Source organism: Seriola lalandi, unplaced genomic scaffold, assembly GCF_002814215.2.
Source record: "Seriola lalandi dorsalis isolate HSWRI2012SDOR001 ecotype SW California unplaced genomic scaffold, Sedor1 jcf7180002054893, whole genome shotgun sequence".
NCBI classification, from domain to species: domain Eukaryota; kingdom Metazoa; phylum Chordata; class Actinopteri; order Carangiformes; family Carangidae; genus Seriola; species Seriola lalandi.
The window spans coordinates 1,308,317-1,333,557 of NW_019525445.1; the positions used below are offsets into that span (position 1 = coordinate 1,308,317).

The 25,241-nt window shown below is 40.2% G+C and overlaps 1 protein-coding gene across 1 annotated transcript in view; it reads right to left on the reverse strand.

The window, feature by feature from the left end:
• The window catches only part of LOC111672098 (rho GTPase-activating protein 26), a 90,865-nt gene that overhangs the window by 38,438 nt on the left and 27,186 nt on the right, over positions 1-25,241 (reverse strand). The window contains exons 2-9 of the mRNA XM_023429389.2: positions 9,877-9,972; positions 7,665-7,726; positions 7,236-7,307; positions 2,597-2,698; positions 2,365-2,475; positions 1,480-1,584; positions 716-845; positions 53-153 (exon numbers count right to left, since the gene is read on the reverse strand). Coding sequence (XP_023285157.1) covers positions 53-153; positions 716-845; positions 1,480-1,584; positions 2,365-2,475; positions 2,597-2,698; positions 7,236-7,307; positions 7,665-7,726; positions 9,877-9,972 — 779 coding nt within the window. The remainder of the gene's footprint in view (positions 1-52; positions 154-715; positions 846-1,479; positions 1,585-2,364; positions 2,476-2,596; positions 2,699-7,235; positions 7,308-7,664; positions 7,727-9,876; positions 9,973-25,241) is intronic.

Genomic DNA, 25,241 nt, shown 5'->3' on the forward strand with positions numbered 1-25,241 from the left:
TAGTGACATTGTGACCTTATATGTGTATTTTTAAAGGGCCGGAGCTACTCACCATTTTCCCTCCTGATTTAGGGTCAAACAGTACCATGGTCACCCTCTTGGGCTCGCGATGGTATGTACAGTAGTACTTCACCCAGGTAGATACAAATGAACCTGAGGGGAGGAGAGAAAGAAATGCAGTGAGAGATGGTTTAAACCAAAAACAGCAGAAGAAAGGAATAAAGAGAAAAAAGTTATGTCAAATGGTCAGAAAGCAGAGGCAGTAGGAGGAAACAGGGTTAAACAAAGAGGCCTGCTTTCGTGCTAGACATGTTACCATGGTACCTGCTCGGAGCTGCTGTCACGGCTCCAGCAGATCAGAATTGACTTCATCAGCTGTGGGTTCATTACAGTTTGTTTGTTCTGCAGCTCTGGCAGCGCGTGTGTGGGTGAGTGTGTGTGTGTGTGTTTGTGTGTGTGTGTGTGTGTGTGTGTGTGTGTGTGTGTGTGTATGTGTGTGTGTAAATGTGTGATGTGTGAGAGATAAACAGCACACCACTTACATGAATGTGCTGTACCTAAATATACACACAGACCTGCTCACACACTCATTCATGTTTCCATTGTTCTGCAACACTGTACATTGTTGCCGAATTGTGTCCTCATTGTAACATGCACACACCTACACACCTACACACCTACACACAAACACACACAGAAGTGGGCTGATACATACGCTTCTCCTGTACAAACAGGTATCCTTCCATGGTGTGCTGACTGACACTCTTGTGATCGTGCGGATTCTCCTTCATCTTCCTCATCAGACTCTCCACCTCCGACCGCGTGCTCTCAAAACGGTTCCTCGTCTGTCCGGACACAAGCACAGGGGAAAACACGCCCTCAGGTCTTTGATCGAACATTCTGGTCCCGCGAAAAGCTCAACTTCCAACAACAGCAGAACTTGACACTTAACCGGTTTCTAACCAGAATATAAAAAAAGCTCATCGCTATAAACCCTAAATATATATATATATTTTTTTAATTCTCAAATTTTCCTACAAATAGCAGTGTAACTATACAAGCTCCTTTTGTGTAATGACATCCTGTATGCCCTTTTGGTGTCAAATACTCTTCCCATATGACTCTTTGACGGTTTGAACTCCTGTCAGCCTGCAGCTGCTTCACATCTGCATTATTATTTTCTACATTCTTTCAAAAACAGTTTCCGCTGTACTAAAAAAGCTGACCCAACTGACCTCAAATCTGTGTGGCCATTCACCTTTCAACATGGAAGTCACATTTCAGGCAAAGCACCCTTCTATTGAGGTGTACAGATCACTGTTACTCTACAAAAACTGCTTCCTCTAAGCTAGACTAATTTAATTAATAAAATCTGTATCTGTAGGGACTAAAACATGTTGCTTGAATAGCATAAATGTATATTTATGTGCTGTGCTTAAGGTTATGGTGTGACCTTTTGTTTTGTGTGCGTGACCTTACATTCTGTATGCTGATGGTGAGATCAGTCTTGAAGTGATTGAAGTCCTTTGCCAGCTCATAGCCGTGGTGATAGTAGGTGAACAGGCCTTGGAGAAACGCCAACAGCTGAGGGAAACAAAATGGCAAGAAGGTGAAGGCCGTGAGGGAAGAGGACGAAAAGGAGGAAGAGAAGAAGGTAGATAGGGAAGATGGGGAACCAATGCAGATGTGTGAGAAAAGGGAAAAGTATAAGAATGTGTAGGAGGAGGAAGAGGTTGAGAATTGGGAGGAACTGGGAGAGAGAAAGTGCAGGAGGAGGACACAGTGGAGAAAACACAGGTGGGTTGGTGGGGTGGAGGAGAAAGACAAGGATGTGGAAGATGAAGAACAAGAGGTCAAAGGTCGAGTGGAGAAATTTAAAAAAGAGGAAAATGGAAAGAAACAGAAGGAGGAGGAGAAGAAGTGAACCAATACATTTCGTTCAGCAGATTCATAGATCAAGAAGTTGGGGAATTTGCAGCTATGTTTGTGTTGAAAAACAATGAGATAGAATGTTGCCAAGCGACAACGAGAAAATTAAATATCTTAAAAAGACAAAACTCAAACAGAAGAAGTGAATTAGACCTACTTTGTATTTTCCTGCAGAGCTAAAAGTCAGGTTTGTGTGGTGTGTGTGTGTGCAACAAATTGTCTTTATTTCCGCCGCAGCTACCACTGAGGTGCCCTCAAGCAAGGCACCAAACCCTCCAAACCGCTGTTCGCCATTAACTGAAGGCTGATGTTAAAAAAGCAGCTGCTGGGTGTTGATATGTCAAAGTGAGAGAATGTAATACAGACCACAAAAAAAAAAAAAAAAATAGGCATGTTACATAAAAAGGAAATGAAAAAAAAAAAGTGTCATCTTACAGGCTCCACAAAGTCAAACATCTTCCTCTCTTGGACCTCCTGCACCTTGAAGACGTACTCCAGAGAGACCTCGTAGAAATGCTGCCGTACGTTGTCGACCTGGTTGTCTGCCTGCAACGGGGAAGGATAGTGAGAATACTTGAGGGACTGATATTCATGGCAAAATATGAAACATATGACCAACCCAGGAGGGAGAAAGAAGACAGATGTAAACTCAGACACAACATCTTACTTCATGTAGATGTGACTCTTTCTTCCTTGCTGAAAGGCTAAGATGCTTCTCCAGCACTGCACAATACTTCTCTGTCTCTTTGTCATATTTCTTCTTGGCTTCCTGTAAGAGATAAAAAAAAGAAGCTTCATCTCAGTGAATTCAACTCCTGTGGGACTTGTTGAGGATCATTAATAAACCAAATATCTAATCTAATGTGAACTAATTTGATCAGTGACTGCCATCTGCAATCAACCAAAACCCTCTAGTAGTAGCTGGAAAAAAACAGAGCAGAGAGCGAGGTAACCTTCATTTTTCTTTCAGCTTTTGCATGATATTTTCCATTTGTCAGTGAGTCCAGTTTGAATCTGTTCGTCTGGGGAGCACAGCTGCTTATAAAACAACAGACTGCTTCATCAGAGCTGAGGTCACCAACATTAGAGACAGACAGACAGATGGATGGATGATAAACCGGGGACAGATACAGCCGGGTGTGTATTTCTTCAGATCGCTGCATTTAAAAATACAGAGAAAAACTGAAAAGTGTCCAAGAGGAAAGAACAAAGGAAGCAGATGTTCCTCCTCCGAACATGTTCTATTAGTTGCAGAGTAATTATCAGTCACGTTAGGACCATTAAACTCTAACCTAATTCAAACCGATGGAAGGAAAAGATATAGTTACCAGTACAAAGAGACAGTGAGAGGAAACAAGAGGAGAGAAGTGAACACATAAACAAAGGAGGGGCAGATCAGGGTGGGTCTCCCTGTGTCAGGGAGGCCCTTGGGTAATATTAACAGTACATCTGCCCCGTCCTGTTAATGTTATTGCATTTCTATATCCAAAACTCATAACACAACCAGACTGCAGCTTCAGAAAGAAGCTCAAAAATGGGTAAAAAGCAGTGCGAGACGGGATATTCTGACACTTAATGATGATGATAATGAAAATAATAGTTTGAATTGCCAGTTAAACCAGTATCCACATTGCTATAAATTGCTGGTCCAGCCCCTTAATCTGTTTTTTGGGAAGCAAAGAGCTCTAAGTTTGCAACGCCTGAAATCAGTGAGCCAAACATCTGTTGATCAATTACATTTTATTTTCATTTAGATTTTACTGATGCTGGAATGGGCAATGTGATGAAAGTGCAAGTGGAAACAATAAAATTACTGATGGCTGAATTCCTATCATAAGCAAAAAAAACAAAAAAAAATGTGTCTGCTGTGAAAAAGCCCTATTGTGGGCAAAGCTGCAAATCAGTGAGCAGCACTGAGGAAATACTGAATTTAGAGAATGCTTTGCAACGGCGATGATCTGTCTTCGTCTGTCATGTATTTAATTCAATTTCACCAATCTTCCTGTCTGGTAATTTCCCACTCTCATTGGGAAGATATTTGCCGAGGAAATAAAATTCCCAGATCAGTGAAAATTCGGAAATAATGTCTCATCAGTCTGCGCTCAGACAAATCCATGATGTCAACCCCTTTTGCCGTCACATGACCCAGGTGTTGCACTGCCAAGCCAGTTTCAACAACAAGTAGAGTCCTTCAGGGCCAGAGGAGGAACAGACAGCAGCTGCAGAACGCATCAGAGATGATGAACATTCTTCTAAACAACAAGGCCTCTGTTTAAAGTCTGCTGCCTCTTTGACTTTGTCAATTCACTATGGAAATCATGCCTGAAGTGACAACTGCTGCAACTCTCTGTGTGTCTCCCACGTCGTGGGGTTCATGACATAATTCTGACTGAAAACACATGAAAAGAAATCAACTGAAAGAAGCTTGATTGTCTGACCTCTTTTATGAAAGGTGTATGTGTATGTGTGTCTGATTTGTGTGTGTGTCCGTATATAAATATATATATATATATATATATATATATATATATATATATATGACACAAATTACACAGTCAGTATAAATGTCAATAACTGTTCCCTTTTTCACCAAATCTCCAATCACCAATGACTTAAAAAAAAAAGTCACTTTAAAGTCACTTCTATCCTCAGCCAGCAGGTGGCAATGTCTTCACAGTATGTTAACTGACTGATGCTAAAGTAAATGAAATGTTCTGATACAGCGCCATGTCCTTGACTTACTCATGTCAACCACAGTCAAGTTTGACTCCACACTCCACTTCACTGTCATGTCAACAATTACCAGGAAGTGCCACTGAAACATGAAGCCCACCAACACATCACCATCCCCCTGCCTGATTCTGCATACAGCAGATGGCATGAAACACTTCATGCATTTTTTTTTTTGTGTGTGTGTTTGTTTTTATATATAGTACCATGTATAGTACCACTAACCGTCAAAGGAATATACTCTACTGTATTATTAACCATGTCCTCAACAGAGGCAGTACCGACTGTGCCTTAACACTGACTCAGGAATGACCTCACCCAGCCATCAACCTTTAATGTTTGAACCTTAACAACTTGTTACTGTAACACAAATCCATGGGGAAATTACAGACACACAAACTTTACCAGCTAAATGGTCAAATGAAAATACCACGCTACGCTCTAAGCCTGAAAATTGAAAGCAGAGATCAGATGAATTTCACTGATAAAAATCATTACTTTTGCACATTCGTACATCTGTGTTCATTTATGTGACAATGTTTCACGACTGAGCGAAACTTACATCACAACACCAATTCCTCTAAAAAAAAAAAAAAAAAAAACATCACTGCAGCATTAGATCATCTCAGAAAGTTTATTCTAAGTGTGCCGATTGTGCTTACAGTGAATGTTGAATTTTAAGATAACCCTTGTTTGAGACCTTCTCTCTGCAAAGCTTCTTTTGATTAGTGTGAATTCCTAAAACTCCTCTGGTTGTTAGAGGTTTGCCAGCTCTGGAGCCTTTGGGACAAGGTGAAACTGCGTTGGGCGAAGAAGATGTTGTTGGTTCTTTTAGGGCTAAACTGGGATTAGTACATCGCTCATGGTGACCTGACTGTACAGATTATACGTTCACTTCTTAATCTGGCCACCATGTCACAATCAAACGGTGACCTGTTATAAAGGGATGGATTAGCCGGGTACGCGCTGATAACATGTTTAATACCGCACTTATCAGCGGAATCCCCCCGTGGCTACTCATCTAGGTCCTATAGCTAATGACAGCGCAGGGTAAGTGTACCATGACCTACTGTAAAGAGATTAAAAAAAACTCAAACATGGCATATTCACTAAACGGGGCAAGGGATTACCCAGAAAAAGTACAGTATAGTACTTATGTTTTAATTTAACAGTGTTGCAGCACTTATTTTGTCAGAAAACAAAAACTGAATCTGAATGAAACTGCATATGTGAGACTCTCTGTGACGCCCTGTCCAATGGAGTCATTTAGTATTGAATATTTTTGCAGTGATTCAACAGAGTTGGTCCAAGATAGAGCGATTAAAAAAGGTAATCATCGTCCCTGTTTACCTAGTTGCTTACTTTTTTATGTTCAACGTTTCCATACCTTCCTGTACACTCAGTGGAGGTACAAAAGATTTATACTCACTGAAACACTAAAAAAACACCGGCTGCGTCGTGAGGGAGCCCTGTTGGCCTCTGAGACCCCCCAGTGGTGAGCAGTGATTTATGGTGGGATTATGTATTCCTCTAATCTCCTATCCAGGTCATGTAGCGACGGCACAGACCTTGACACATAGACACTCGGTATGGGAGCGACACATGAACATATTGTTTATAGTATATTTTATTTCAAGCTGGTCTTAAAAGGACAAAATGCCATATCATGGCATTGCTTTCGGTTTCCAAGATACTGTACTTGATGGGTATTTGGCTTGTTCGTCTATCAAATTCTAAAGTTGTGGCCCATAGCGAAGCTGGAAATTCAGAAGTATTATAAAATGACTAGGATGTAATTTATATCTCTACTGTATATTGAACATCACTACAGACACTCCAGGGAATAACTGTAATGCTGTGATACTGTAATACTGTAATTATCCTGCAATAGACCTCAGTGGAAATTTTATTTGTGCCAATAGTTTTAAAAAGGTCATATGAGCACATTTTTCTGTGGAGCTGGAATGATCAAGTCTTTTTCAAGGAAAATTACATAAGAATAGAGTGACGACAAATTATACTGTGGTTAATCCTGTCCAGACGTACTGAGCAGATAGAAATAAAGACACTCTCCGGTGATTGAAAATCAGATAAACCGAGGCAACGTCTTCCGAGTGGTCGGGATGCGGAGGTGCTAATGTTGCTGCGACTGCAAATCATTTCACCTCCATTAAAGTGTCAAAGGTCGTACATCAATTACAGGAGCTCCAGTGAGCTGAGGTGGTTCCTGAAGTTTAACGGTCGTCATCATAAAGCAAAGTTCCAAAATCTGATGAATCACATTTCAAGTTTTGGTAAAACTGCTGATAACTGAAAACTGCCTGATAGTTCAATGTACAAATAAATGTGAAAGTTTGAAGAAATACTGTATAGTGTTATTAACGCTATGTTGTGGGTGGATGTTATGCAAGGCAGTGCTCATGTAAGAGCTGCGGAAGCGCTAAAAGGATTTTATTGATTTAGTGATTTTCACTGCCAGTACACGTGTATCAATACCAGTGCACTGTGCACGTGTGGGGAGAGTCGGCTCAGCTCTGTCAACAGTCCTGTGGCTGTGCAGTGTCACTCTCCCTTACCTTGGCTGCGCTGATCTGTTCTTTCCTGAACCGCTCCAGAGGCATAATCAGCACGTCATTGGCGTTCTCGATCTGGTGGCACGCGCACACGCACACGCACGCACACACACGCACACGCACACGCACACACACACACACACACACACACACAGACACAGACACAGACACAGTTTATTACTGCATTACTGACATCTTTTGAATTAAAACGGTTACTCATATCCTTTTCTGTAAAAACATAAAGATGCAAACCAAAGCTAAAGGCTATCTGTTAATATTATATAATGAAAAGACTAAATTATTTACCATATGCTAAAAATGAATTACTTGACCTCTGAGTCATTTTGACTAACTGACTCAGGGGCAGTGACTCAGTGTCATAGTATCTGCAAAGTAACGACAATACTCCCTCCTATCAACCAGATTACTCACCATCCGTGTCCTCTCATCCTCCAGGTTCTGCAGGACGGCTGCAAACTCCTGAAGAGACTTGGCTGAGGACAGATATGTTGGCAGACAGGGGGAAAAAAGAGAAAGAGACATAAGAAGACAAGAGACAATTGGAAAGAGAGAGGGAGAAAAAGTCAGTATTTCAAACAGTGATGGTGAGACACACACAAGTACAGGCAGACAGAAACATAGTGTTTAAAGAAAGTTGGCAAAAGGTGGCGATGATGAAGGTGCTTTGTGTCTGTTCTTGGGCCTCTTACAAATTTTTCTAAAGTCATGACACAGCAGAGTAATTAACTGGAAATGAAACTGCAATTTAGAGGTTTAGAGCACAGCTCAGTGCTTGTTCCCTCGCTCGCTGGCAAGTGAAGCACAGCCACATTGTTTTGGGCCAGACTTTCCACTTCAACTGCCTCTGTCTCCCTGTACAACACTTCACACACACAAACACACACTTCATTCTTTAGACTCAGTGAGTGCACATACATATTGAACATGTGCTGCATGTGCACTGGAATGTAAAACAAAAAAAACCCAAAAAAAACATTACACATGCACATGCAAATACAGTGCAGCCCAAGTTTATTTCTTAATCATTACATGACAGAACACACACTCACACTCACACTCACACACACACACTCACACACACACACACACACACACACACACACACACACACACACACACTCTGTTCCTCAACATTAGACTTCAAGCTACAGGATTTGGTTGTTAGAACCAACTATAAAAGAGAGGGACCACAGGACTATGCAAGGAATGTATTAAAAAAAACAACACAACCTTTAATAAAGCCTATAAAATGCAGCCAAACAGTTTCCAAATCAATCCCACTGAATGATCCAAATGTGATACTGAGCGAATTACAATGGAATACTGAACTGGCGAGAGTAACAGAGGCTATTTTAAGGCTACAGTATTACGACATTGGGTTGGGAGCAACCATTATTTATTTATTTTTTTTAAAAAGTGTAATTTTTTTAAACTGATATCGCTGTCGATCGGCTCGGTGTGAAACAACTGTATCACAGAGTTTTGGCCTGACTACCTTTAAAACAACAGTGCCGCCCAGCTGAGCAGCAAGCTGTTCAGGAAAGATAGTTAAAGACAGTTAAACAACAGTGGAGGGTGAGTCAGGCCCAGTGAGGAGCTGCGGCCTGCACGGACGGAGCCAGGCAGCATGAGAGGGTGTGGTGGCCGCTGCGTGTTTCACAGCAGGTCTGTTTGGACACACAGAGAGCACTACAAAGCCTGGATGAGATCACGGAATTAAGCGTTACGGATATTGTCGTGTACAACAACATTACACAATATTCTCATGTACGTCAATATGTGTTGGGGTCAAGCGCTGGTTGGAGAGGGCAGAGTCAATCGTCACTCTAGATCTTATGTAAATGACGCTTTTATTATTGGGAATTACTAGAAAATCTACACTGTAAAGTGGACTGTAGATCTCATGTTATATGTGTAACAAATGCTCCTGATGCCGCTGGATAAATACACTTATTGATTCTCAGCACGTCTTTTGATCACAACAGACAAACGAACACGAAGAGGATTAGGCCTCTGCACAATGTGACCGGCTTCACCCTCTGTGTTCTGCCAGAATGCCACGAAAAGTTCATCATCAGTTCAATGAGATACTTTAGACCATCATAAATGATATTATGCTTTAAAGATTCCTTCTGGCATGAAATAATGTGATTTAGAGAAAAGACGGATGAATAGTGATTCGACATAACGATCACAGGACGAATGATCACAGTGTTCAAATTTGGTATTTGAGTTTGTGGCCAGTGTACAATAATCTACTGAACTACTACCACTAAACTGTATGTTAGCTGCTGAAGAGGATTTAAATGTGAAGCGAGTCTTTCTCATCAGGGAATGGCCTGGCAGTAAAAATGACATCGCTTTCATTCAATTTTTACAATTTGTCAATTAATTGATGGGATTCATCAAAGACCAAGATTTAACACTAAAAACAACACAGGACAGATTTAGAGCAGAGGAACAGTTTGAGACTGTCTGATCAACAAGCTGGTCTTTCCATCAGAGCTGATATGACTGTTCTATTTCAGGGACTAAAAATGGCAAAGCATCGTCTAAGCGTCTATTTCCAAGGTTTCCTCTGAAGGTACAGTGAATGTATTGGATTTCACATCAGCAAGCTCACCTATGCATATCTCATCATCCGTCTCGGCATCTCCGATGCACTGGAATTTAAACTCGTTGAGAGAGTCAGCAAACTTCCTTTTGGCTGTTGACAGACCTGAGATAAGAGGGGGGGGGGAGAAAAAAAAAGAGAAGCTGTTAGGGGTAGAAGTTTCATATTTCATGGTTAATGCATTATTCTGAAATATTATCATCATTCAACAGCTCATTGTAAGGAAGCTTCATCATATCACATTCTTACTATTACTACTTACTATTACTACATACTCTTACTACGGTGTAGGAGAAACCCATTCTTTGTTACTCTTCTTTACTGAAAGTGAGAGTGAGTGGGAAAAATCTAAATACAGACAGTCGGATAGTGTGCGTGGATCCCCAGTGGCGTTAGTGATGAAGGCTGACATTTATGTGGAGATTTGTGTGTGTGCATGTGTGTGTGTGCGTTTGTGTGTGTGTGTGTGTGTGTGTGTGTGTGTGCACGTGCACGTTGAAAAGTACAAAAAAGTTCCATTTAACTTAACTCACATTAGCCAAGTGAGGCAGTGAAAAGCCTCGGACAGATGGATGACTTTCAAATAATACATGAGGCGCTAAGAGCTCCTAGGAGACAGACACTCACAGCGAGTTTGGCTTCCCATCCACTTAAACTCATCGCAGGGTCACCTCCGATACAATATTTCCTGTTGCTGGGCGGGCCGACCGAGGTCAGCCACATACACAGAATCGGTGTGAAACAGGGGAAGACACCCAGAGAGAGCAACCATTTATAACTTCTTAGAAACTACTGAAATTGAGGAACAACACACTGCAAACAGGACCTTGCAGGCCATGAGACACAATGAATTAAAAGGAATTTTACTTTTCAAGTAAGACAGAGAATGCCTTACAATAAGAGTAACAATATAATGTGGGACATCCCACTATTCCAGAGAGACGAGGACAGAAATTTACACAAAGCGTTCGCGACCAAAGATGTATGTCAGTGGAAGTTTTTAAAAAAATGTGGGTGAAATAAAATGAAATCCAGACAAGGGTGCAGAGAAAGAGACGGAGAGGAGAGGAGAGATCAAGAGTCTCATGGAAAGACAGATGGGAGTCAGGGAAAGGACAGTGAGTGTGGAGAGAGGAGACAGACAGAGCGTAATTGGCCATGTTCATGTAAATACCACAAGTCCTCCATGCAGATCTGTGTGTGCGTGTGTGTGTGTGCATGTGTGTCATCTGTCATAGCTTGCCAGTCGCAGAAATGAATCGCAGGCCTAGCAGCTCCTGCATGTGCTGCCAGAGACACACGAACACACACACACACACGCTGGCACCAAGACACACACACACACACACACACACACACACACACACACACACACACACACACACACACACACACACCCCTCTCTCTCTTGTGACTGACTCATGAAAACATAGCAGGATGTCAGTTAGCTGTGAGTCACAGTGGCTCCGTAGCCTCAAAATAACTAAAGTATGACCAAAATGAGACCACACTCCAACCTTGAAGGATAAACTGCGGTTTTACAGTGCCAGTGTCCAGTAAAGGGAAAAAAAAAACTCATTCAGCTCCATTTCTCACGTGGTGACAAACTATAATAAAATGAAAACTACAGCAATAAGCTGGAGGGCAAAAAAAAAAAAAAAATCTAGCAGGATACAATCAATGTGGATCTTCCATTCTTTCTACTAGATTGAAAAAAGACCGAAAAAGAAATACGACTTCTAAGCAGCTGATTTACAAAAAGTTTTGCATAAATGTAAAATGTGACAGTAAACAGTAAATGGTACAATTTATTCGTGGTGCCATTTTTCACTGTTGAGCAAAAGAAGTTGTGTTCAGGTTTGAGACAGCATGGAGGTTCCGTTTCAAAAAGCAGAATACAGCCTCCTCTTTGAAACTGCTGCGTGTGCATCCCTAGCTTCAAAAGCCAGAAATCTCAGCACCTGGCAAAGTCATCTATGGGAGACTACAGTGACTCAACAACCTCAACGAGTGAAAGCTCTGCAGACACGTCAGGGTGCAGTAAGACAGCAACATCTTACATTATAATTAATTGGAACTGATGGTTTGGTTAGAGGGAAAAACATTTATTAAAAAGACCAGAACCGTTATTTTGAATGTTGTCACACTTGAGATTAAACATCTGCAGCATCTGTACGATCAAAATCAGCAACATTACATATTGTCAAATAAGGGAGGCTACACTGACAACAGCCTTGGGTGTAAACCATATTAAAAATGCATTACTGACAGGATCTATTTTTTCAGATGCGACACGGCTGATGTTCCTGTTCTCTATCACACATTGTTCACTGACCTTTTTTTTTTTTTGTTGTAGTTTTTCATTTGTTCTCTCTGGTAGCGCAAGTGCGTAATTTTCAGCACGGGTGGCTGCACAAACACACACCACCCACAACCACCCACCCTATCCTAACACAATCCAAAATCTCCACCCCTCGATCTTATTTCATACACACCCTGTAACTGTCCTGTGTTATGATAACTGTCTGTCTAGTATGTTTTATGGTTTCTAAGTCACCGTGTCATCTATGTCACTCCTTAATTGTCGTGGTATTTCAAAATAAGTATATTTATAATTTTTTTTTTTTTTTTTTTTAAAGCATGGGTGGCCTCAGTGGGAACCAAATCCAGCTATGGCAACACTGACGTCACCAGGCTACACAAATGTCTCTCCTCTCTTATTTTTGGCCTCCATCTCTCTTCCCTCTCTGTTCCGACAGTTCCTCTCAGCGGCTTGTGAGTGAGACGTGCCTGTCGTAGATCATTTCTTCTGCTCTGGATGAAGCCACACTCCACGTGCTCACCTTCATAAACATCAAAACCAACCCGCAGACTGAGGGGTAGGAAAACTGTAGGCCGTAAGACAAAAAAAAAAAAAAGAAAAAAAAGAATACATCCTCAGATACACTTACGCTCTTGCATATCATCTTTTTATGTTTATGTTTTCTAATAGTTATTGCGCGTCATCCACTCCCTCTTATCAATCACTCTTATCGCTTTGTGCATTTTCCAGCTTGCCTTTTGATGATACAGGAACAGTGACAACTATCAGACGCAGATGCTGAGACTATCTTCATTTCATGAAGAGATATGTCACTTGCATAAAACGTGTGCCATTGATTTCTGAGACTACTGCAAGCAGCATAATGGCTTTACAAAGCACCGGTGATAACACCCATTTCTCGGGACAGGTATTAAAAGCCAATGGAATTATTATTTTCAAATCCAAGACAGTAGATATAGTAATAGAAAAGAAACAAAGAAAATGTTTGTGTATTGTGTTTTAGGGGAACCAGGATCTTGGGCCCGTTTCAGTATCTTCATTTTAAAAGGAAATTCCATAGTAGCTCCAACATTTAGACATGAAAGCTGCTGCATGACTGAGCATGCAGAGATTGGTCGGCGATTAATTTCTTCCTGTATGACTTTTGAACATTCATGCAAAATAGTGAGTTCGTCTTAGATAGACCTTCAACTGCCTGAATTCAAACTGTCTCCATTAACGGAAAACTTTATTCCTTCCTGATTTTTAATGTTTCATCATTAGCCTAGAAAGTATCTTAACTGTTGAACAGTTGGTTGCGGTGAACATAAAACTGACTACAATTTTTTAAACTTTCCCCACTTCTGCAAATATGTTACCAGAGTTACTTATTACACATTTCTGGAAAACACCTTTTGAAAATTCATGTTACAGGACCAGGAAATCATTTTCATAAATCTTTGATAAACTTAGAGAGACAGAATTTCCATTGGGTTTTTAAACTTCTACTTTGAAAATTTAGAGCAACAAAGTGTTCTCACTAAAAGCAGCACACGTGAAATCCCCTTAAAAACGCACACGTGTGTATTTTCAGTTCACAGTCGAAGAGCTGAGTCAAAGTTTGAACTTAATCAAAGAGATATTTTTAATTTAGCATGACGTTCAAACCGTCATAAACTTAAGTACATCTCAGGCAGAGCGTAAAAACAATACGAAAAACATTTTTAATAGACTTCGCCTGGTGTGAGTGTTCCCTAACCCCTCAATGATGAAGGCTGGCAGAGGCACGTTAGGTTAGATCATTATATTTTATAGGGGCATTTCAAAAAAAAAAAAAGTACAGCACTCAACACAGCTTATTCATCAGTAAAATAAGCATCCAATGGTTAACAATGATTCAGAAAAGAAGATGCTTAAAAACCCTCAATACAATAGATTTTTATGTAGATGAAGGATCGCTACTGTATGATTGGGGAAAGGGAGTCGCCCTCTGTACTGTACGTAACCCAGAGACTTGATATGGCTAAAAAAATAAAAAATACTCAGGTGTGGTGATCAAAAATTGTCATGTCTAAAAGTTAACCAACTCAAAAGCTTGAAACTATTTTACCTTCAAGATGGACCGTTCACTTTAATTATCTCCGTTTGTTTGTTGGTTTCCTTGTTTGTTAGCCGGATTACGCTAAAAGAACAGAACTGATTTTAACCAAACTTGGTGGAGGGCCGGGATGTGGGCCAGGGAAAAAAAAACCCATTAAAATGGATCTGGATCATTTACTATGAATTAGAATTTTTTTCCTCTGAAGTCTGGTGTATGTTGTTCCACACTAGCAAGCGCTCTACTTAGCACATTTTCTAGTTGGTCTAATAGGTTACAAATATATTGGTCATTAAAACCTTTAGCTGTGGACAGATGTGAAAATCTGATTATGTAAATGATGTCAACTGCTTCTTCATTGTTGGACTTTTTTCTATCATGATCATTTTATAATGGCACTTCATTCCGAATGTGGTTTATATTCATTTGTGGTGTTATGTCACATTATAAAGGCAGAACATTCAACACAGTGGCTAATATTATATGAAAGGCCATCCAGATGTGTTCAGTTCCTTGCAATAATTTGATACAGTAATTGTCATCCGTTGCAGTGTGTGCTGAAACTATTATCATGCCATTACTGTTACTGTATTATTGTCTGCCAGTTATTTGACAGTGTTACTAACGAAAAAATTCGATTTTGACAAGGTCCATGTTGTATTTACATACCAAGAGCAATGTTCTCTCTATTTGTGTTGGCTCCCTGATGACTGTGAAGTATGACTTCAGTATTCTACTTCGGAAACAATGACTTCAGGTTGCATCACCCCCGAAATAGCGATGTAAAGCTCATAAGTGTGCAACTGTGTTTGGCTTACTCGCCCTTGGAGGAGGTCTCAGTGTACATTTTGGCAAACGCTATGATGAGGTAACATAAGATTTTTTTTTTTTTTTTTTCTGGCTTCTATATGTAAATACATCATGCGTGTCAGATAAATCACGCCATGTCATATCACTCCCAACACCATGTTCTCGAGAGATGCTGGCAACAACGACTTACTCACACACACACAGGCGCACACACACACACACACACACACACACACACACACACACACACACACACACACACACACACACACACACACAAGCACAAGCCACACACTCAAACCATGTTTTCAAATCAAAACCACATTGCTTGGCTGCAAAATCTTGCCAACACAAATGAATTACTACAAAACATAGAAAAAATTACATCCCACAACAAGTACATTGTCCAGAGAGGCTTTTGTGTAAGAAATATCTGCTTACAGATGTAGGGAGCAGTGATGCCTTACCATTTATGGTAGCTGTTTCATTGCACTGATGCACAAGCTCAAGCTCTTGGTTAAGAGATATTGAACTGATGTGTGTGATGAATAGAAGTAACAATTAATCTGAACAAAAATGAAATTACACTTAGTGGTATTTAGCCAAGCAGATAGTTAGGATTTATGAAATGAGGGTTTCCAGATGTTTGGACTTCTTACTGCCAAGTTACTTGGCATCATGCGCAGACTTTGATATGTAAAGTTGTCAGTAATGTCTACCATCAGCAGAAAACTGTTGACAGTGAGGTCAGTGAATTATTCAGAGTAACCTAGACACTCAACACAACAAAGCAAACTGAATTCACCTTCACTGCACTTGGTTTTCGCAGCAAGTGTCACACAACACAAACACTCTGCGAGTAAAAGTGAAACTATCTGCATTACAGGAGAAGCATTAATACAGTATCTGACCTTGGCCTGCCAACGACGATGGGCATTTCTATTGAACACTGGCAACATTTAGACATGCACAATAAATGCGCGAAATCCATGTGAATAAACCACCAAACAGGATTGAATTACACGTTATGCTTCCCCTGCTGCTACAACTTTTACCCTGCTACAACAGCAGCAAGGGTATGTCATTGGTTCCTCTGCGTGGGTCTGTAGTCAATGAGATAAAAATGAAGCATTGGTTGGGAAAAACTCTGAAATATTTTGAATATGCCATATCAGATTTGCAGCTTGAAGCGGGAAAAAGCCCCATTGTTGGTGACTTCCAGATGATTGTAGCTGATGCTCTACTGTCATTGATGTTTAGTGTTTGTGTATGTATGTGTATGTGTATGTGTGTGTGTGTGTGTGTGTGTGTGTGTGTGTGTGTGCGCATGTCCAGGCAGGAAGGACAGCGGAGGACAGTGACAGCTAAAAATAAGTGACCCTGTTGACACTCGCCTCTCTGTCCTCTTCCCCTCTTCTCTCGCACTTGTTTGACAGAATTCCCCCCATTCTTCTCTCTTTCACTTCCCCCTGAGCTCACGACACCATCCGATGGAGGCACACACAAGCGAATGCACAGACAAACAGCGCCACGTAACCAATACACATGAACTTGGGACTTTGACTACAGTATCTGCATTAAAATCCACTACTTACACACATACACGACAGAACAAGTAGTTGTTCTGGGCGTATTCAATTACCATGGAAACCTGGAGATGAATGAATTCATGCCATAACTTAGCAGATAATTCCCTTTTCCTTCTGGGTGGGTATTATTTCAGCTATAATTTGTGTCCGTAGACCTAAGAATAAACAGAGGAGTGTGAATGCGGCACCTATGCTAAAAAGAATTGTAAGCCCCCGTGTTTAGCTGAAGGTATCGGAAGAGAAAATGAAGGTGCACAGTAAAAATTATCACTCAAGTGATCTATTGTAAACGTTCAATGAGGGATTAATACCGACATTTCAGGTGTGCTCACTGCAAATAAGCCGGTTTAGATAACTGAAGTACATGGTGGATGTGTTGATGTGTTCCCACAAGTATTTCACTTAACTTCACTTCAATTTGTTTTTAGCACTGCGCGGTAAAAAAAAACATTCGACACACAGTTTCAGACTCAGCAGCGCAACACATAGGCAGATTTAAAGTGAAATCATAACATATGGAAAAGATATCCATTGTATCCTTCCACACTGTAGACCAGCTATATCAATTTACAGGACTCAACAGTCACAAGCGTTTTACTCATAAAAATGTTCAACAAAAAGGTTTATAACACAACATCGATGACACAGTGACAGCGTGGAAACCAATGTTGTCCACTGATAGAAAAAAAAAAAAAAAAATCACGCAAAGGGCCAAAACTGTATCAAGAATTCAACAAGAGGCTGAGTCCTCATAGTCCACAATGATGGGGATCAGCTTGGCGCGGCCTTTCGGTAGAGCAATTTGATCCCAGTCCTGCTGTGGACCGCTGGCTGAGCTCAAAGCACGCAAGGCCACCTGCTTACAAGAGCTGCTGGACCAGTGCTGTCCTTTGTGTGTAAATGGACTGAGCTCACTCTTTTTGGCGCTTAGACCCGAGTAGAACTACTCTGTTATAGAGGTGTTCACACTGTTCATACTGTTTGAATCAGCAGTAATAATTACATAATCATCGAATAAATGCAGTTTGAAGCAGAAACAAGTTCACTTTTTGTACTTTTTGTATTCAAAAGAATCAGCATGAGGCAAAGCAGATGTTTAATCTCTCTGGCTCGTCACATAGATATTTCATACAGACGGTTTGGTTGTTATGTGTGATTGTGCTGGTGCGGCAATTCTGTCAGTACTAAACAGTACCATGCTCTGTTTGCAGTTCAACAATGACATTTGAAGGACAAGCGGTTTTGGATACAGCTGGAATGAAGCATTTTGCTTGTAAATGTCTCCTCATGTCCCCTTAAGGAGAAACACATTATTTGATAAATTCTCATTGCGACCCTAAAATTCTTTATGCGCTCCTAAATTTTTTATAGAACACATGTGCTCCTTGGGAAAAATGTCAATTGCTTATTTAGAGGTGAAACAATTATTCAATTACAATGGAACAACGGCATTGAAAAATAATTGCTAGAAACTGATAATGAGAATAATCATTAGTTGGACCATCATGTAACTAACTCTGAACAAAACAATGCTCCCAGTCATAATGCAAGAAGTGTCCAGAGATGGTCTGAGGATAATTTAAGAAAAATGATGACCTGTCCACTAAAGTCCATTGAACCCACTGAACAGTGATGTGCGCATGATCAGCTGTAACATGGGGTTAACCCAGGTGCTTGGTTACTGCCATGACATGTGGACATGTGTGGGTGAAAGGCTGTCAGCGTGAGGCAAAATAACACGCTTCTTCTTTCTGACTTGTCACACAGATATTCCACATAACGGGTTTGCTTGCAATGTGTGATTATACTGGTGTGGCAACCCTGCCAGTACTAAATATGCCAGTCACATGAGCTCAACAATGACATTTGAAGGACAGTGGTTTGGATACTGCTAGAATGAGGCACCCTGCTCACAAAAGGCAGCGCACACATACACACACACACACACACACACACACACACACACACACACACAGAGCACTGTAAGCTACACAAAAGGAATCTGTAATTAACCACAACCATGCAGCAGCACTCTACAACGCCTGCTATGTGTATTAACTCACAAACTCACAAACACACACACACACACAGTGCAAAAAGAATGGGTCTGTGTGATATCAACAGGATATCCAGCAGTAGCTTGAACTCTGCAGTAGCTTTGTTCCACAAGCATGTGAATAGAAACTCTATTCATGAAGTGGGACAAACACACACACTCACACACACACTCACACACACGCGCACACACACACACACACACACACACACACACACACACACACACACACACACACACACACACACACACGCCACATACTATTCATCTGTGGAGACAAAGACAGATTTCAGGCTCTCCATCTAATTCTTTACATGACCCAGCAGCCAAGCAAGGAGAGGACTCAACAGACTCAATCATGAAGTGAAAGTAATATAAAATCACACGACAGTACATATTAGAAAAAGGTTTTTTTTTTCTAAAAATGGCATTGCTTTGGTTGATACTGACCAACCAGAAAAATGTGGAGTTTTAATTCAATAAACTTTGAACTTAAACTTCCACATGTGGCCTCTTTCTCTACATAGATGTAACATCTGGCAACAGCTCTTCCGGCAAAAAGAATATTTCATGTTGGCTGAGTGCCAGCCCTGTTGGTGAGAAGAAACTATAATAAAGTTATTTAACTTTTAAAAAACCTGTATTATGTCATGCACAAAAACTATTTCCTTCAGGCAGAATATTGACTGTTTAACAGCCTTTTTGAAGCAGTATTACGAAAAGTTATGTTGTCCATCGTGTTTCTTAAATATGTCACAATGAAACGTTGACAGCTACATTCTTGAATTGAAATTACACTGTATAAACAAATAAAGTTCTCTCATTAATATTCAGGTCTACAGTGGAGACAGTGACTGATACCGGATGTTTGAGGCAGATATTCATATTAAAGATTTAAAAAACCTGATATACATACATATACATATATATGTATATATTAGTAAATGTGTTGTTACAAATTCACATACAACATTTTCAATTAGAATCTAATCATTAAAGAATTGTGACCATAATGTACTGGGTGGGACATTGTTTCTAGATTACCTCAATTATGGGCTAAATTATGGGCTACTCCATGTTAAAATCATACTGCTGCCAAATCCCCTCACCTCTCTTAGCACAAGCCTGCAAAAACTGACACCTACCCGACTGTCCCTTGGCGAAATGTGCTTGCTTTCTTGTATGGCAAGCTCTGTATGTATGTATATGTGTGAGTGGGAATGTGTGAACTGGAAAAGTTAATATTGTCAAACATCATGGCGGTGGCAATGAAACTGTGTGAGTTGGAAAGTAAGGTAATATCTGTCCAGTGTCTTTCCTTCCTCAACAATAAAAAAACACAAAGACTACTCAACGTGTGAGAAGATTGTCAAACATTGAGCATGACCCTACAGTACATGGCCGGGCTTTGCTGTTGGCAGAGAACACAAGGTCACCTTGACATTTAGCGGGGAGGAAACACTTCTTCCATGGCAACAATAAGTCACAGAAGCGAGGGAAAGTGTGTGTTTGAGAGAGAGAGAAAGAAGACGAGGAAGTGGAGATGGCTTCTTTCAGGCGTTGCCATGGTGAGTTCAGGTTGGGGGTAAGCAGGAGTCAAAGGTCACCCTTCGTCTGTCCATTCTGCTTAGTCAGCTTTATGGGAAGCAGACGGGCTCGGAGCACATTGATGGACATCATGAACCATCTCATCACTCTTCTTCTGACCACAGCAGAGCAGATATGGGTGATTAAGGTCAAATCTGGCCATGAACGTAGATCCTGTTACAGACCTACATTTCAGGTCCATCATCCGCCTGTAATACGATCTACCAACACAGCTGGAGAACAGTAGAAAAAAGGCTCAAAACTGTCCACTAATATTAAGTCAATACTATCTACTGCCTTGTCATACAGTCCCCGAGGGCGGTGCAAAAGTGGGTTAACGTTTGGAGGCTAAAGGTGGATTACTAATCGCAGCGGAATCACATTCAGTGCCTTCAGCCAATGGACTACATTGTGCCATGGATGTTGTTAATTTTATGTTCCACTTGAAAAATAGTACGACAGTGTGTATTCCAGCTGAGCAAGAGCAAGAAAAGTCAATTTAAGTGTTTTGTTATAGCGCAAGGGAATTCGTATCCAAGATCATTTCAGCGCTGTTTAAGTTTCTGTTGGACGAAACGGCACTAACGTCATTTTGGAGATAGAAGGAAACAGTGAGAGACTGGCAGAGAAATGGGGAGAAAGAGAGAGAAAACAGATCAGAGTTGTATTTTATCTCATCACCAACTAAAGGCTAACCTGGCTGCCTGTACAGTAAATGTGTCATCAGGACAAACTGCTGCCAAGCTGCCTGGACAACCTCCAGGCCGTGGCTAACTCTTCACACATCCTTGCACACATGCATGACACACATGCATGCACATAGAGCACTGTACATGAATATACTGCATATAGGGCTAAATTTGGTTTTCTTCTTAATACTGATACTACATGTCACTTTATATTAATAAGCTGTGTACATGGATCGCCAGAGTCACTGGAATACATCCTCTGGAGACCATGAATGTCTGTGCAAAATTTCACAACCATCCATTTAATAGTTTATAATATTTCAGTCTGGATTACAGTTGTCCACCAACCAACCAACACTGTCATAGAACTGTGACACTAGCATTGCTAAAAATATAAAAAAAATTCCTAGATGCAAGTCAAAATGGCTGACTGAAATCTCTGAATGAAATGTGATTCTTTCTTTCTTTTTTTTTTTAAATTTTGACAAATAACACTGCTAGAAATAGTGCTGAAACCGTGGAGTGGAGTCTCTGACTGGTCAGTCTACTAAGTAATGAAAATAATCTATTGCATGTCTGAAAACTGAATATTATATATTATTATAAACTGGTGGTCACACACACACTGTGAGCACAATATCTGTTATAGAAGAGATATTTTGCTCATAGACCTTCATTAGGAATTTAAAGCATTTGAGATCTTTGGCCATAATTTGAAATGTTGTGCTGATAATGTGCAGGGGTCTACATCCTTTTAGAGCAATTTATTGGCCGACAGATATATAATATATATATATATATTTATTTTATTTAATTCCCAATGAAATTTACCGTTTCAGTGCACTTGATGTCATTTTGGATAATAAAGTTTATTGTTAAACTGTAAAATATTCTGCTTTCATTACTTATCTTTTTCACAAGTGTTTATATTATATATAAATAAAAACACTTGTGAACCCCCCCCCCCCATATATATATATATATATATATATCGGCCGATACATCGTTATCGAGATTTTTTAACTCCCTAATATCGGTATAGGCATCAGTCCCAAAAGTCCAACATCGGTCGGGCTCTACTTCATTTTCTCTCAATTCTATTCCAGACATCTACACATGTTTTACAGGTATAGAATACATTCTATAAACTTATTTATGAAACAAAAATGGCCCAACTGTTTCCAGTTTCCAATTCACAAAAGAAAAAAAAAACAAAAAAACTTTGGACCGTTAATATGCTAACATATGTGATTTTGTTTTTCTGCAAAATTTTCTTTTAACTTTATGGCATCTTTTTTGCACAATACTGAAATCTATCAGAAGTTCAAAGTGATTTAAGATATAGAACATTTTATTGGCCACATAGCTCCGCTTTCTATTACTAGCATGGAGACCATGTACTGTGTGTGCGCTCCAGGGCAATCCAAAATGTACTTACCACATCAACTACAGCTGTTGCAACAGACAAAAACTTAAAACACACACACACACACACACACACACACACACATACACACACACACACACACACACACACACAAACACAGAGTTTCTACATACCTCTCAATCACACACTAACTGCTGCCACTTGTATAAATACTCCTGCTGGTGGTTTTACTACAGGCTGACACACAGACCCGAGGTCCAATACTTCAGTCACACCCCCCACCAACCAGCAACGCCAGCCATTCACTGTCAATTTCATATTCAATACTTGTTTAACCACAGAAAGCGATGAAAAAGGAAGTGAGGTAATATTAAAGCTACAATATAGTACTAAAGTTTGAGACTGGTTTAAAAACACATTCCACATTTTAAAACAGTGAATGAAACTGACTGTGCAGCATAATAGGTAATATACTGTGTGTGTCATTGTAAACAGGGTTAAAACAAGATTCCTGATTTATGATTCTTCAGTTTACAACTTTAATTCGCATAAGACTCAAAGACTCAAAACAATCTTATAAATCCCAACACATCTGTAATGTGGTGACAAATACTGTACGTCTGTGCATCAGTCCAGGACAGGGATCTGTTCATGAACACATGACGAACATTTGTTTTCAAATTTTACGAGGTTAATTTAGTGAAAACCTTTGTGTGTTTGCCAGCAGCAGCTCCGTGCACCATAAACACCACTAAGCTGTGATGGAACTCCCTCGCATATGGGAGTCATGACAGTAAACACACACACACACACACACACACACAGAGAGGACCTTACAGGGGCACTCACTTGCCCACATTTGGAACCACTTATAAAAGCAAACATGGGCCAACACATGACACAGCACTGGAGTTGACAAAGCAAACACACACACACACACACGCACACACACGCACACACACAATGGAAACACTCTCTCCCAGTGTCTATCTCAGCAGATGGCTTTCATCACATCTGATTGTGTCCGTGCAGTGACTGAGGGGGCAAGTGTTTGTTTGTGAGAGATTGTGTGTGTGTGTGTGTGTATATGTGTGTGTATTGTAAAAGTTCACTGTAATTAGCTGGAAACAGTCAAAACCTATTCATTGCCCACATACAGAACAGCCAATCTTTCATCAAGCTAAACAATCTAAAAACATATACACACACACACACACACACACACAAAGACAGTGCACACGCCCCTCTTGCATCTTCATTCCTGTTTAATGAGTGTCAAACTGCCCATCCCAGGGAGGAATCCCAGGGAAGGAATTTAAGGAAGGAGCAAGAGAAAGAAGGAGAAAATGATAGAGAAACAAGCTTCTCAAATCCTTCTAAATCTCAGAGATTATAAAATCAATGAAGCACTGTGTTGGTTTATGGTGGCTTTTCTTTGCCCTGTAATAGTACTTTGCTCATCAGAAACTGGGTGAATGGCGGTCTGAGGCCAACAAAGTGATTAACAATGGCTAAATAAAGCCTGAGAACAAAAAAGAATCCAACAATGACACACACACACACACAGTCCCAACTAGAATGAACTGTTAAGAGTAAGCTGGTGGAGAGGGGGCAGGAAGAGACTGAGGAAACAGGGAGAAGCAAGAGGAAGAAAGTCATATAGTTTTAGAGGAGAGGAAGGAGGGAACTGAGCTGAGAAACAGCTGTAAGAGAAGGAAACGTGAGCTGTTGCAGGCTAGATTTAAGGACTCGTAGAGGAAGAGGAAAAGAGGTATTTAAAAGAGGGGTGAGGGCATATTAAGGAAAGAAACCTGGAGAGAAGAGGGAAAATCAATCATTTAAAATGATTTAATTAAAAAAATTAGACACATGCATACAAACACAAACATTCATTTAAAAACTTTTTCTTTTTTTTTTTACCATGTTTAATGTCTTTTGAATAAATTTCAACTTTACTCTGACATATTAATGTTTATATACTAAAATACTTTGCTATTGCATGCTAGTTTTAATGCCAATAATCACAACAATTGTTTGATTTATATGGAGTGTCAGACAACAGTCAAATCCTTATCAAGAATGTTTGTTTGTGTGATGTGTTTATGTTGAATATATCAGATGATAGATTGCTAATCTCAAGTACATTAGGGCTGCAACTTGTGTTTATTTTCACATTATCTGCTGATTGTTTTTTTCTTTTAACTGATAAATCATTTAGTCTAAAAAAAGTGTGAAAAATGCCTTCCATAATTTCACATCTTCATATTTGTTGTTTGGCCCACAAACAGTCCAAAACCCAAATATAATAAAGTTCTACATCATGTACAATGATATAAAAATAGAGAAGTTCTCACTTCTCATATTTCAGAAAGCGAACCAGTAAATGTTTGACATTTTCGATTGATTGCCTTTTGCACTGAATGCCTCTGATCAATTAATGGTTTTAAACAGGTCATGATCTAACAAACATGAAAACATCAAACCATCGCCCGCGGTAAGTTTTATCACTCACTGTATAATTGACTCTTATAGTTTGAAAGGATCTGTGCAGCTTTAGGAGGTAGAGGGAAACACTGTACATCATTGAGGCCTTCACGTTCTCCCTCCTCTTGTCTCAGGCCACATAGCTATCGTATCCTAGCAACAGGCACAAAGAAGCCAGGTCACCATAAGGAGCAGGAAGTTCAGTTTCTGTGTCTCTGGTTTGTTTGGTCCAGTATTTCCACCTCTTTCATCTTTCATCTTTATTCCTCTGTTTCAGTGTCTCTTTTCCCTCATTAGTTATTTTTTCTGTTCTTGTTTCTGTTTAGTGCCAGAAAGCGTTCCTCACTTTTATGTTCTCTCAAACCCCCCCCC